The sequence below is a fragment of the Paralichthys olivaceus genome, chromosome 6, assembly GCF_024713975.1.
Source record: "Paralichthys olivaceus isolate ysfri-2021 chromosome 6, ASM2471397v2, whole genome shotgun sequence".
Classification (NCBI taxonomy): domain Eukaryota; kingdom Metazoa; phylum Chordata; class Actinopteri; order Pleuronectiformes; family Paralichthyidae; genus Paralichthys; species Paralichthys olivaceus.
In genome coordinates, this window is record NC_091098.1 from 7289451 (window position 1) to 7304694 (window position 15244).

Below are 15244 nucleotides of genomic sequence, written 5' to 3' on the forward strand. Positions count from 1 at the left end.
AGATGAAATATAAAACAGTGTCTCACGGAGTTGCTGGTGTTTGTGGTTTGGTCATTGGATGCTGTGAGTGAGAGCCACATTATGGTGACAATGGAGTTCAAGATGAAGGAGAGAAACATGTTCTTGTGGAGGGAGATTCTCTGGCAGCTGAGACTCCTGAAAAATCAAGAGAGAGACAGACAAGAAGACATTAATCACTTAATTGCATAAAACTCAATCATCATATTATTGGGAACACTGGTGACTTTGATATGTTAGGTCATATATGATGTATATGATAGAAAGATCAATATTCATTCTATGTATTAGCCCATAAATACTCTTCTTTATTTTTACTACCTTTACTTTTTTAACCATCTAACACACTGAGGAACAGACAGGAAAGAAAGAAGTGAGTAAATCCAAATATAAAGACTATAAAAGTGTTTAGTCTGACATGACAGGATAAAACTTTCCCTTGACTCACTTGAAGTAGGAGAAGATGATCAGACATATAATCAGCGAGACAATGGACAAACCATGACCCACCATGGACATGTAGTAGAGACTGATGGCAAACTGCAGAGAAAAATAAATGCACGGCTCCTTTAGAATGGATAAATTATGTATGAGTTCCAGATGTAAAGCACATGAAAACAGTGTTTGAGTGTTTGCACAGTGTCTGGACAGTATAAAGGAGGCAAAGGAAACATGTGTTAAGAGACTATTTTGGAAAACTTGGAAAAGTGTTTCCTGAATGGCAGTCTTGGCCAAGTTTCATGGAGAATAACTGAGATTCATTAACATCCAGGGGCTCAGACAAGCCTTTACAATGTCAATTCTTACTGAGGTATTTGTGCACAGGGGCTGACACAGAAAGTGAAACAAATCCTTAAATGACTGTTTTTATAGATAAGAGGATGGATGCAAAACAATACTGGACCCAAAACCAGAGAAAATGTTCATAGTAAGTTTAAACTAGAACGATCAGAACTCTTCTTTGAATTGATATCAAGGTAGATATCAAGGAGGGGTGGAGAGATTAGATTGTGCAGGATTCTTATCATCAATTTCAAAGTTTCTGCTGTCCATCCATGTTTCGTTTAATTTCTGACCATCAGATACTAACATCTGTCATCAGTCCCTTTGGTGTTATTTCCTATGGTCGCTTCAGATTGCATTTTCAAATCATGCCTCCAAAAAAGGACACTATATAGGGTTTAGTGTAGATGAAAGACTCCTGTCCACAGTACATTCACTTAATGTATTTTACCTTGAGTTTGTCTTTGGTGTAGGCCTGACACTGAGTGTAGTTACTCCAGACTCGGTTGCTCACTGGATGATGGAACCACTGGCCATCAGGATTACACACTTTGGTAACCTTCTCTATTGAACACAATGATATAAGTCATGCTATATTACAAGCAATCAAAATATGACAAGAGAAACCAAGAGGATGAAGTCCAAAATTAAGAATGAAAGAATGAAAAATGTATTTTAAGAATCTTTTAACCCCTTTTAACACCAAACGCTTTTAGCATCATGTGCTTCACGTACTGCAACTTATTTATTTCTAGATTGATGTAAATCTACTCAAGTTAAAGCTGAGAGGTGGCTCATTGAAAGGACAGTTCACCCAAACATTTTAATTCACCACTATGCTGATGGAGGGGTGGGTTTGAGTTCATAAAAAACTTCTGGAGTCTTTGGGGTAAACGGTATTGCAGTCAAACTGACCCCTTCTTCAGAGGTAATAAAACAACAGACAACAACTTTCATATTCGACTTAAAACGGCATCATTTACACTATGTTTTTAAGCCTGAAAGTCCAGGATGGGATGTAGCGAAGCGAACGAGCACCCCGTGCGTGCCCTTGGGCGAGAGTGAGTACAGTTTTCCGGTGTCTCCGTGAGAACATGAACTCATCTCCGAGGAGGATATCAGAGGACATTCAAGCTTCAAAAATCAGTGTAAATGACGCCATTTGGAGACAAATATGAATGTCGGGGCTTCCGGACACTTGGATGACACCCGACGAGCAGTATGGAGACATGTGGTGTTTTTACATCTAAAGAAGGAGACCTGTTCACTTCAATAGTATTGGATTTGGCTGTAAACACTGTTCACCCCTGAGACTCCAGAAGTGTTTACAGGACTCAAACACTTCACCCACCCCTCCATCGACAATGAGTTTTTTTTTATAAATCATTTTCAGTACTTTATATCAAACTCAACATGATGAAGCTCAAAGCCAAAAGATCATTATCTGGACACTTCACCGCTGGACTGTACATGTGTTTGCATGTGTGAAGGCATGCATGCATGTGTCTTGAGGCCTCACCAGCTGGGTCAAAATCTTGAAAGTATTCAGGACACATCTGCATCTTGGGCCCAGGTTCTGAATCCCCCCAGCACAGCCAGCCATCCCACGTACGGTTACAGTAAGCACCTACGGAGAACAGTGCAGACGTGATGTTGAACTCGCAGAGCTTGACACTCGACATGACAGATGTACAGATTGTGCCTGTTACACTGAGAGTTATACTGTTATAGCACAAACAAGAATTTCTAATTATGAAGTTTTACAGTTCTTTCTTGGCTTTTAAAATGAAACCTTTAATGAAATGCTTCTTGCTATGAGTGCAGATATAATGATATAGCTACCCTTGTTTCCAGGGAAACAGCCACTGGGAATTACCTTTTATCCGGATTTGTCCTTTGACATTGACAGAAACATTTAAAACTAATTTCAAGGACTGTCTTTTTTTACTTGTGTAACATTGCAAAAATCAGGCAAATCCTATTTCAAAAAGAAGCAGAAAAAAATTGCCCATTCCTTCATTGCGTCAGGACTTGAATATTGTAATTTCTGATTATCCGTCTCTACCAGTAAGTCTTTACAAAATGCAGCTTTTCCAAAATTCTGCAGCACGTGCCTGACTAGCACCAGGAAAAGAGATCACATTTCTCCTGTATTAGCTTCACTACACTGACTTCCTGTTAAAATTAGATTCAAATTTAAAATTCTCCTCCTAACCTACAAAGCCCTTAATAATATGGCATCATGATTCATTGAAGAGCTCATCGTGCCAAATCCCCCCACTGGAGCATTGCTCCAGCAGGAGCCAGATGATTGTGGATTATGATTACAACTAGATTGCTTAGATATACAATATGCCATCTCATTAAGGCTCTCTTCATCTTCTCTCTGGACATTTTCATATATATATAACACTTTGAAAATTGATTCACCTCTCCATTCATGTTAGACATTGTCGTTTCACTGCATCTATTGCACTTCTGTCCATCCTGGGAGAGGGATCCGTCACATGCGGCTCTCTCTGAGGTTTACGTGTTTTACTTACCCCCTCTTAAAAGGGGGGATTTTTGTCCTTTTTTTTCACTCTTGTATTTTAATATAAAACCACTCTCTCAATTGAAATCCCAAACAGGTGGAAGGGTCAAAATAAAGGAATGCAAAAGGGTAATACTGTCTAACCCTTTAATTTCAGAATGTCCATCCATATGAGGCACCTACTCCTGTTTTGCGTTTTTAGTTGAGATTTCTGTAGATGGTGCTGTTCGTCTGTTCAGAGCAGAAGCTATAGTATCTCTGTAAGCTACAAAGTTTTTCTATTTAAAACAATTGAAGCAGAAAAGGCATCATATAGGAGGAAAAGACATTTCAGTCACTGCATGTTTAAAACAGCCAAAATAATACATAGAATATGAAATCAATAATGATGCCTTATTAAATGAGCACATCAGCTCTAACATATATGCTATAATTACAAGACACAGGGCAGCATTTGACCTTAAATGAGAAACGCTGAGATGTCTGAAGTGAGAAACCAGAAATGATAGGTTCATCCTCAACTCTCTTTAATTAAAGATGACCATACTCGGGATGCATAAACCATCCATAGATTTGGATTTTAAAATAATATACAAGCCAAGACTTAAGTTTACTGACATGTATTATCACTCAACACATCAATGCTGAAGAGTCAGTTCTGTCATATGTCATCAGAGAATCGTAAAGATAGGGAACCTTTTCAATTTTTAATAAACTGCCTGACTCATAAATTATCTATTCAATATAAATGGTGTTACACTTGCATAAACTATGTGTCTTACCTCAGCTAGCCTGTACACACAAGGTCAACAATAGACGGAAACCTGGCCTTACCAGGTTGCATGGCGGCATGTTGGGAAATGGAGCACAAAATAACATTTCAAAGACAGTGAAGTACTGAGCGGGAGAGAGGCACTGTGGGAGAGACAAAGGGCGAGTTTCCTTTCTTTCACACTCACTTCCCTCTCCTCTCTTTCACTCTCTCTCCTCTCTCTCTCTCTTAGTGTGTGCACATACTGGAATGTGTTAATATACTTCGCAACCACTAATTCATACTAAATCTGCATGCTATGAAAATGTTATTTTCATATGCGCTATTTCAAAATATTTATTTTATTTATTTTTAAATTAGTTTGGAGTCCTATCTTACACCTGGTGCCAAGCCACTCCATGCCCAATGCTAGTCTTCTTTCCTATCCATGCCTATTATGCCATCTGAGCACCCATGGCTGTGGTCAGGTGCATTGTGGTTGCATTGTAATCTTGAGGCAACAGAAAGTGATGGCCCTTTTGCCAAACAAATACCTGGTGTTAAATCAATAGCACAGGAATATTACTATTAAAAGACCTCCTCTCATGAAGCTAACCTATTGAAGAGAAAAGCATAATCAAGATAGTATACATGTAACCACACAGAAAACAATGAGTCTCAGTTTCAGGTGATTATACAGTAGTGAGAACATCATTATGGTTATTGTATTATTTTTCTACAAATACATCCCCCTCAGTCCTACATACTGGACCTTTAAAGATATTTGATACTTTCATTTTGTCTGGTTCAGTGACCTGATTTATAGCTCTTATAGCTGTAAACACATTTTTTAACTCCACTGGAAGTATTTTTACAAGCTCTATGGAATGTTGAAACAATAATCAACTGCGTTCCACCTACTAATTCCACAAATGTCTTTCTGTCTGTATGTGAAACACATATCTTGCAAACTGTTCATCTAGCTTCACACTTGGCATGTGTAGTGTTAATGGCAGTGGGAATTGCAGAATCAAATTCGGTGTGATTTGGACATGTGATACAATCAATTTTAATAAAGATTTTATATTTAGCTGAAAAAGTGAGCTTTTGTTTTGAAAAGTTTTTTGAAAATTGTATGACTTTCTCAACAGGCCTTTGACCTGATAGTTGACAAAAAACACACATGTCCAGTTAATTTCATTTTATGAAAAACATTGACTAAAAACTTAATTGCAGATGAACCAGGTAGGATGAACACAACGTTTTCTAACAAAAAAGAAAAGATATAAATGATACCCTGGTTGATGGCATTTAAAGGGCCTCAGCACTGCAACCCAGCCACAAATTGTGATTAACAGTTATCCAAAATCCGCCTTCAACAAAATATCATGATACTGTTCAAGAGACATCTGTGAAACTGAATCGTGAACAAACGGAAAAATGACTAAAATCTCGGCACCTGTTTTGTTTCTTGGTGGCTCATAGATGATCTTCAGGTAACACTCAAACTGAGCAGCCAGGATCTGGTGTTGGGACTTTCCAAGAACTGTGGAACTGCTGGAATTCTCCTGCTGTATTGGCACCCCTGTTTCAACAGCTGCCACAGACTCAACATCCTCACACTGGGACACCTGGGTATGAAACAAATACAGACAATGGGTAATATTACAATTGGAAAAGTATCTTTTGATTAATTGTTATTTCTTGCTATGCTGTGTTCACACCAAATGGGAAGCAAATGTCAACATCATTCCTACTCATCATTTGTGTGTAGGTCACGGTCACACATATGCAAATGTAGCAGTGGCGAACCTTTGCTTCATGTTCACCTCCAATCTGTACGAGCGAGGGGCAGAAAAAACATTTGCTAGGCGTAGCAAAGCAAATCTGCAGTGTGGCTTCTTGTGGAGTTCAATTTTGGGGAATTTTGAGTGAAAGACAGAAGCTTCAGGCCAAAAAAGATGCAAGCAACATCTTGATCGCCCCCTAGTAGCTAACTGCAGTAAAGTCTGCCTCCTCCATGTTAGTGGATGGGATATGGACCAAACTAAAAACTAAAAAGTACACTTCAAATAAATGTTTTGCTATGACAAGACTTCTGTCTTTTTAACTTGTTCTCATCACATTAATCTGAGTAATTATTCTGGTAAGTTTGATTTTAATTAATTATTTGATGCTATAAAAAAGAGGTAAAATTGCATTATTGACATTGATTGGTGGAGCGTGTGTGTTGGTGGGACTTCAATACCATGGCTCCCTATACAATTACTACTGCACAGACTCCAAACATCACCAGCAGATGGCAGTACCCGTAACCAGGATATCTTAGCTTTATTTTTGTACAGTGGACGGACGTGGAGACGCATGGTACTCCTCAGACATAGGGTAAGGGACTTTGTTGAGTAACAGTGGAAACAAACAGTGAAAACACAAAGTTTCTTTGGTCACATCTGCTCAATGATCAGCTGCTTCATGATCAGAGCAGAAGCTGCTGGTTTGTACCGAGCTGGAGTTTCAGTTTCCTCCTCCACTCTGACCTACTCTCACTTTAACTAATAAACACTCATCAGTTATCAGAACCTGATCAGTACGGGAACTAACTTAGTTTTTTGTTTGATTCGCTCCAGAGTGCATACGTCATGAAAAATGACTCGTCAACATGTTGTGCTCAGTACATTACGTGACGTGAATAGCAAGACTCAGTGTTAAAGTGACGGAGAGATACAGATTCATCATCTGACACCTTTGATTAATAACTAAATACATGGCCGGAAGTTTGTCATCTAAATCACAACCATCCCAACAAAACGATGGAACAAATAAATGTGAACTAGTTTAATTTAGGAACTGTGAACTATGAACATGAACTAGTACATTTTCATCCGTATGAACTGAACTCTGAACTTGTTCTTGTTAAGTGTGATCTGGCACAACACTGATCATTAATGTTAATTGGCACATGACCATACACAGTCCAACCATACCCGAGGTTTTTGACTTAGTCTTCGATTGCCTTATATTAGATAATATGTTCTCTGCTTAATGTGTGAAAAGCATAATCAGACACACACAGATGTACTCACCTCTGTGCCCAGCACCAGCACAACTAGAAGTGAAAGAGTTAGAGTCCTCCACATGTCTCTGAAAGGGGAAAGGAACAAGAACACTGCATTAGGACGTTTTTACTTTACTTTGCTGGGCAATCATGTGCCATTACTGTGACTGCCTCTCTAGAAGAGGGATCTGGTAACATGAGGCATAATAAACAGCTCTCAACTGTAACAGCACGTGGTCACCAAAGTATCCTGTGTATAGTGTCATGTACAGTTGCAATGTGGATTCACTGTGCGTGTGTGACTGCATGGTTTTTGTAAGGATGCCTGTGTGCGTTTATTTACACTATGTGTCTTTTCTCATCTATCAGGACAGGAAGTTCATGCTTCAGCAGTCGTTCCTCTACACTGTCCAGTCAGGGTCACAGAAACAGATGTGTGTTTATTATTGTTTTTGGGTAAAAGGGCAGCAAGTTCCCTTTAGTGTTTCCTCTGCAATGAGCCAAACAAGGCTGAGAGAAATACATAATGACAGGGGGACAAAAACGTGACAGTGAAAGAGATTCAATAAATAATAATTGTAATATTAATACAAAAAATTAACACATGAAACAAAGATTTTCCCTTTAGTGGAAAAAAACGACTGACTTTATCGATGAGGAAGGAAAAGGGTAAGAAGGTATTTCAATGATTGGACCTCATGGCCAGCATAACGTAACAAACCTAAATCATAGCATACATAACATAACATAACACCTACAGGTGAGTTTTTTCATTGTGATGTAAATGCAAATGAAAATAAAAATGTTCTGATCATTTGCAAAGGTTATTACTATTAACATATGAATTGTACTTAGCACTACTTTGTTTAGTATTTAATAAGAAACATTGAGAACATATCAGTACTTTTGTATCAATGTGTGTATAATGTATGACTGAATAATGAATGACAAAAAGGTGATTTTCTGTCATTCACAATTAGTCATTTCAGGTGTTAATAAAATGCAGAAATATTAATTGTTACTAATCACTGTACATAATGAAACTTACTGTAAAACCATCCAATGACACAATTATGCATTTTTCAATTTTTTAATGATACAAAAGAATTGATATAATGGGTTTAAATTATTTAAGTGCTGATACACTGATTGATATAGTCCAACTGTGAAGAGAATTTTACTGCAACACTGGAAATGTAAGCGTTCAAGTGGTGAAAGTTTGGATGTCACAGGCCGTTACACTTGATAACTATGCCAACAACCTCTTTGCGGCCAGAGTAATGAAAACATTTTGACAGCTGAGAAGTGCAAGAAAGAGAGATGGAAGAATTGAGGAGGATGTTGTGCGTCAGAGGTGTGAGGGTTTCGGGAACTGTTGCTTTCAAATGTGTGAAAAAACATTTTTCATCCTTTGTTTGGACTCGTTCTATGTTCAGCAAGAGATGAAGAGTATGTGAGCGTCATGGCTGCTGATGAGATGTGAAAGAAAAAACACGACACAGACCAGATTTAACTGAAAGAGAACATTTGAATTAATCATGTTTCATGAGCGTGTTAAGCATCATTTAATGTAAAGTTCAGTGATTGTATGTGAAGCTCTCAGGGAGCTACGTGCAAAGGTTTGACGAAATAAGCTCTTTTGATTCAATGCACGACACAAAGGTAATTATTAAAACATTTGCAGTAAGAAAACGTCTCAGTGTTTAAGATTTTAATATTTATGTGGACCTAACCTGCTGGAGAAGCATTAAGATGCACAACATCAACATGCATGTGGAACACAATGTGGTGCTAAGAGTGCTAGCTCCTGCTGCGTTCTATTTTTAACATTCGATGGTAAATGGTAAATATTACCATGTAGATAAATAGGTTTTATAGGAAAGTCAGAAATTGGGGGGAAAAGTTTTTTGCTCTCTCAGTAATGAATTCCTGTGTATTAGACACTGTAGCTAACATTATTTTAAAAACTGGAAGTGGGAGGAAGCAGCTTGTTGTTCTGTCTAAGATACATTTAGCTACACCCAACCTGAATTATTAACATGTGTAAGGATTATGCAAAAACTACACAAGGTTTTTGGAGTGAATGTGCTTACGGGATAAGGACCCAGGATTTTTTTATCCACTTTCTTTAGCATTGCCAGATTTTTTTTTTTACATTTTTGTGAATTCCTCAAGAAATAATGCAGAGATCTTTATGAATCAGGCATATGTAGAGTGTTCGTAACTATAAACAGATGCAATTGGGTGTGGATCCAGGCCATGATTATCTGTCCTGCTTATCCTTCAGAGGGGAGCAGGGGGAGTTGGAGTCAATTCCAGCTGATATTTGGTGAGGGTCACAAGTCCATCACAAGGCTGACATATGCAGACAAAACAACTCACACCTATGCTTGATTTAGAATCTCCAATCTGCACGTCTTTGAACTGTGAGAGGAAGCATGAGTACCCAGAGCAAACACAGGGAGAACATGCAAGACCCCAGCTGAAGCTTTATATAATATGATATCTTAAACTAACATGTTATAACTTGTTTTTATTTATTCAAAAATTGCAAGACCTCCTGTAAAATGACGAATCATTGATGTTACACTAACACTGTTTTTGTATGAATTAAACAAATCAAGTCACATGTTAATTAGTGGGATTTGTTAACTTACAGTCCTTGGCAAAATCTATTCCCATTTCCAGGCTTTGTGCAAAACTATGCTCTGGCGGCGGCTTCATGTTTAACAGCCACGCTTACTCTCTGCCAACAAATACATGTTTATCTCCCGAAACATTGAACTATTCTTTGGTGTATCCCTCTTTTTGTAATTCACACAATAATGTGACATCTTTTCTGAGTTTCTGACAATAAACAACACAGAGAGACTCACAATCGCCCACAAACAGACATTCATTTATAATTACGATTCCATTTATTAAGAACCAAACAAAGAATGCCTTGCTATCTGTTATGTACACAGTTGCCTGTAGCAATGCATTGTTCCCAATCACGACATTGTAAATCCAAGGACACACTCCCTCTGGTATTATAATACCTTGGCAGTACATGGAGTGGGCCATTGTCACCAATAGGCAGTGCTTACAATCTATCGTGAACTGTAGCCAAGTAGTTTGGGTTCCCTCCTCTGGTAACGATACAAACTGAAAGGCTGTTGCCTTTGTCACTTCCTTTGCTACCATTTCTTTGTCCCATATTTTCATCAGGGTCATCAGCTCCATTAACCGAGATGATTCAGAGCACCAGACATAAATGCACGCGGCGATGTGTGTCTGTGTTTTCATCAGTTTTTGGATTAACTACTGTTTCTGTGTCCGGACACTGTCTTTCTGTGGGGTACGTGAGGAAAAGTGGAGTTTAAAATAAGGTCAAACGAGCACATCTCTGTCGCCTCTGTTTTCTTTCTTCCTTCACCATCATATGTCATCATTTATCACAGTCACTCTATCACACGTTGACACTGTGTGTCCCTTGAGCTTCCCAGCCATTCAGCCTTTTGTTGAAGGAATATGTCAGGATCTGCTCACAAGTCAACAACCTTTAAAAAAGTTGTCTCTCTCTTTCTTCTGTAGCCCAGAGAATAGCGTTGATGTAGCCAAGTTTACTTTAAAGGTAAAAGGCATCTTCTCATGCCAGTGAATATACAGCTTTTGCAAGCACCTTTACATTGTTCCTTAATTTGTTGACAAGGAGCTGTTGTCGGAAAATGATTAAAAACACATACGTGAGCCACACTGTAGCCCTGGGCAACTGGTTTATTTTTGATTAAATCCCACATACACTCTCCTTCTTAAAAGTGAAACATGAGAATTCAAATGCACCTCACCCATGGAATTAATTTCCTTCAAACTAGAATTGCCACCCTGTGGTTGTGTGCCTCAGCCAACCAGGGCAGTTTCAGTCCCTCCAGGTGTCTCCTACAGATTACATTCACAATAATACGAAGCCACTATGACCTTTGACTCTTCACCTCAGTTGACAGCTGGTCAAAATTTCCCTGAATTCAATTAATCATTGAAATTTCCCTCTAGGCATTCTTGAGATATCGTGTTAACAAGAAAGGGATGGAACTGTCATCCGTTCCAACTTATGGCACTGCGTGAAAACTTACTTTTATTTTAGCATTTTTAATTGAATTGGAGTTTAATTTGGTGACAGAAACAAATTTGCGGTCAGTAAGCAAACATACTGTGAACTAAAGAGAATGTAAGTTTGTATGTCCTCCTATATTTTCAGTTCATTACTTTGCAAACCATATTTGGCTGCTTAGAGCATTTGAAAAACTCCCTCCCTTACTCAAGAAAAAAACATTGCAGCCAGTCATGTGCAAACGAGCATAGCTACTGTCTCTTAGCATAAATCCTGTAACAGCTCAGTGTATTCCTTTCATGGAGTACTCATTACTTTCTCCTGCATGGTGTTCAGATGGTCTGAGGAATGTGTGGTTCAGTTTGTCTGGTAACAGCTGTAGAAAGAACGTGAGTGCACCATGGGAAAGAGACTCATAAGAACTCAACCCAACAAGGCCATGCAGCTTTAATCAATCTTTAATAAAAATATTAACATGTGTATCAAGCTTCAACAATCCTCATCGGATGTTGGCAACCACGATGTTCAAGGTAAGGGATGTCTGTTATGAATGTGCCATTTATATCCATCACAGTATACACACAGTAATCACAGGGTTTGAACAGTAAATTAGTTTTGGAAGCAAACACTAATTCACTACAAATGCTGCCAAGCTGTATAAACATTAAAAACAGCCTTCTGTGACCAGGCTAGGCTTCTACTTCACAAAGGTTTGTGGGAAGGAAGCTGGACTTTCTGACATAGTTAACAAAGAATATTACAGAGTATTTAATGGATGGAGGAAGAAGGCTTACAAAGGCCTGTACAAAGCTCAACATATCCTGGATATTTCTTTGTTATACAGCTTTACAGTCCATACCAACACACATGAAAACGCCTATCACACAACCTCTCATGTACACTGGTCAAAATTTAACTGCACATAAGCTGTTAGCAAAGACAACGGGGTCAGCAACACATGTATTGATTATCCATGTTAGGTTCTACACTGGTAGCCCAGGATAATGCAGGTTGTCTTCTATCAGGAGGGGATCATATGATAAGAGTCTAATACATCTGCGAATATCTTGACCAAATCTCTACATCATCATTTTCAAACATCTCTGTTTCTGACTGCATTTCCAAACTATTCTTCAGAGTAGTGCGAATGCATTGGAACAGTTTTCTGAGCTCTTTCTAAAGAGAATCAATTCTTCAGTAAATCCACATTCATGAGGCAGAGTTAAACCTGGAGGATATGTTGCTAGCCACAAGGTTTTAGTAGTACAGGCCTCAGAAAGAAGGAATATGAACATGTCTGTGTCTGAGCCCTTGGGGGGCTTTACTTTGGATTTAGAACATTCCAGTGGATACAAACCTCCTCTGAGAAAATTAAAGCACACGTGTCTTGATTCCAAAATTCACAAAAGGCCTTAGGATCACAGGATGAGTCAATGTCATTGGTAATATGGAAGAGCATAATCATTAAACTTTCTAATTCTTGCTAAAACAATTTCTTAGGATTCCCCAATAAGCTAAAACTTCAAAATAAAAACAGAAGCCTGATGTCCTGTTTTCTTAGAGCAGTGTTTTACTGAGACAAAGAAGATAAATATGTCTACTAGTGGCCTGTACATAACATATACAATATACTTTATGTGACATAATCAGACTTACAGTAAAATGGTAACAGGAAGCAACTTCAAAAAAGCTTTCCTGTCTATGGGTCACCTCATTACAACAACAATCCTCAAGTGTTGCCTTGGCCGGGGTTTCTACATTTTTATCTCCTTTTAACGTTTAAGCATAACCACTCGATAATGGATGATAATGAAGTATTACCTGATCCATTTCTAGATCCACTGCTTTCCTTTTTTTCTACTGCCATTTATTTTCTCCTGAACTGCACTCTGCCACCCTCTAAATCAATTACGATCTCCCACAATTCCCAGAATGCCTTTGGATCACTTCCAAGGAATGGTAATTTTCCATTTAGAATCACAGTACATCCGATTTATAATGTGTCGGTGGGAAAAGTCGAACGTTCCATTGTGGGGAAAATGTAAGATGCAGCAACACTGCATTGCTTTCTGGCCTTTGGAGATAACGGTTGTGGAAAAACTGCTTTCTTCATGTATGATTATTTAACGACAGCTCTTCACTCATCTTTGATCAAATCTTATGTTTCTGATTTAGCACAAGTTTTCTGCGCAACCTTTGAGCAGAATTACCTCATTTATTGAACCCAACATCCTTGGAACACACAGTGAGTCATACTACTCTCCTGAGGTGATGGCTCATTAGATAGGATGATGGGAAATCCAAAAATTGTTGTTTCCCTCCAACAGATTGAGGTTTTATTGGCCCTTGTGCCCTGCAGTGAAATGGACTGCAGATGTAAAACAGGATATATCCGCAACCCTAGAGGCCAATACTGTTTGTGAGCAGCAGAAAAGTAAAAGAAGCCATTCACTGCTCAAATGAAAGATGAGTTTTTAACTTGTTGAAGCTTGGACATTGATATAAACTAGAACAATGTAAATGTGTTAAACAAATGCATAGATAAGTGCATATGTGAGAACAGAACAAAAAAACAAGCAAAAACAAAAGAAAAAATTCAGAGCACATCCGATTGGAATTCTTCTGCTGCTGTTGACAACAACAGAGAAGATGTTGTTTTATAATTAATGTTCTTTAAAGAGCTCAAAAAAATATGAGGCAAAGGAACGATCGCAGAGTGCAGATGGGAGTGTTTGCCTGAGATAAGATAAAATACCAGAAGCACAATACAAGGGAGAAGCAGAGGGAGCAAAAACACACAGCCAATTACTCCAGAGTGAAAAAACAAAAACATTGGCTTAACCTCCAGTCTCTTTCTCACATACAGTAAAGAACAACAGTTGTGTGGCAACATGTCTGCAGACATACAAACTAGAGCTACAGCTTAAAATACAGCAATTAATCGTCAACTCATCTGCTGATATTAATTCAAAGGGTGTGACTTCTAACCCAAAGAGTTTATTATCAAAGAAAACGTATTACCACCATATAGTCACATGTCGGAAGCTATAGCTAGAATATTTACGCATTTCTGCTCGAAAATGTTGGATCTGGAATTGATGATAAAAAATCATTTCAACTACAGATCAATTTTCTGTATATCCACTTAACAATGTCAATCAAAATTTTCGTCATGTAGCAGCTTGAGTTATATTACATATAGTTAATGCATTCAATCCAGTAGTTCCCAGCCTGGGGGGGGCTCGCCTCCTCTAAAGGGCCACAAAATAAATCAGAGGGTATTCAGACGGAATCTCTGCTTTAAGCCAAAAAGGTCGGGAACCAGTGGTTTCATCATATAGTATCTTATAAACATAATACATTTTTGAATGTAAATTATGAAAAGTAACTGTTGAATAATAAAATAGAATCCCCTCTGTTTTTATAGAGCTCAGTAGTGTGGTTCCGGAAGTAAATATTCTAGTAATATTCTGAATAGAGAAAGTCTGTACATCAACTGCATTCTAAGAAAAACATTTATTTGCAATATGAGGGAGAAGTACTACACTACCCACAAACCTCATGTCTAATAGCAACGTCTCTGATTGTTGGAGCTCGCTATTACCATGGAAATGTTTACCACAACCATGAATACATGCGGATCGTCCAGTGTTACATTACGTTTACCACAGAGAGACCATGATTTCTGTTCCTAACATGCTGGGATTTTTGGATATTAGGGAAAAGAGTCCAAAGGGGTGAAAGTTAATTTCAATAAGAAGTGCACTGGAAGTTGTTGGAAATGGATCATTGGCAATGGTTCATGGGATTTGCAGTTCCTTCTTTGTTTTCCAATGTGCTTATGCTCTGAATCAAATGTTTTATGATCACGATTCACCTTGTAGCTGGTTGGCCTGATTTTTAGAAATATTTTCTGAAACATAGAGAAAATGAATAGGAAATTTACCTTTGGAACCATAGCTGCTCTAAAACTGGATGTTAACTGTTATGCTCTATTACCATAAAACTATC

At 38.2% G+C, this 15244-nt stretch overlaps 1 protein-coding gene across 1 annotated transcript in view; it reads right to left on the minus strand.

Moving 5' to 3' along the window:
• calcrl2 (calcitonin receptor-like 2) overlaps window positions 1-15244 on the minus strand; it is a 28703-nt gene that overhangs the window by 7800 nt on the left and 5659 nt on the right. The window contains exons 2-7 of the mRNA XM_020089532.2: window positions 7169-7226; window positions 5545-5716; window positions 2321-2428; window positions 1253-1365; window positions 467-558; window positions 27-156 (exon numbers count right to left, since the gene is read on the minus strand). Coding sequence (XP_019945091.2) covers window positions 27-156; window positions 467-558; window positions 1253-1365; window positions 2321-2428; window positions 5545-5716; window positions 7169-7226 — 673 coding nt within the window. The remainder of the gene's footprint in view (window positions 1-26; window positions 157-466; window positions 559-1252; window positions 1366-2320; window positions 2429-5544; window positions 5717-7168; window positions 7227-15244) is intronic.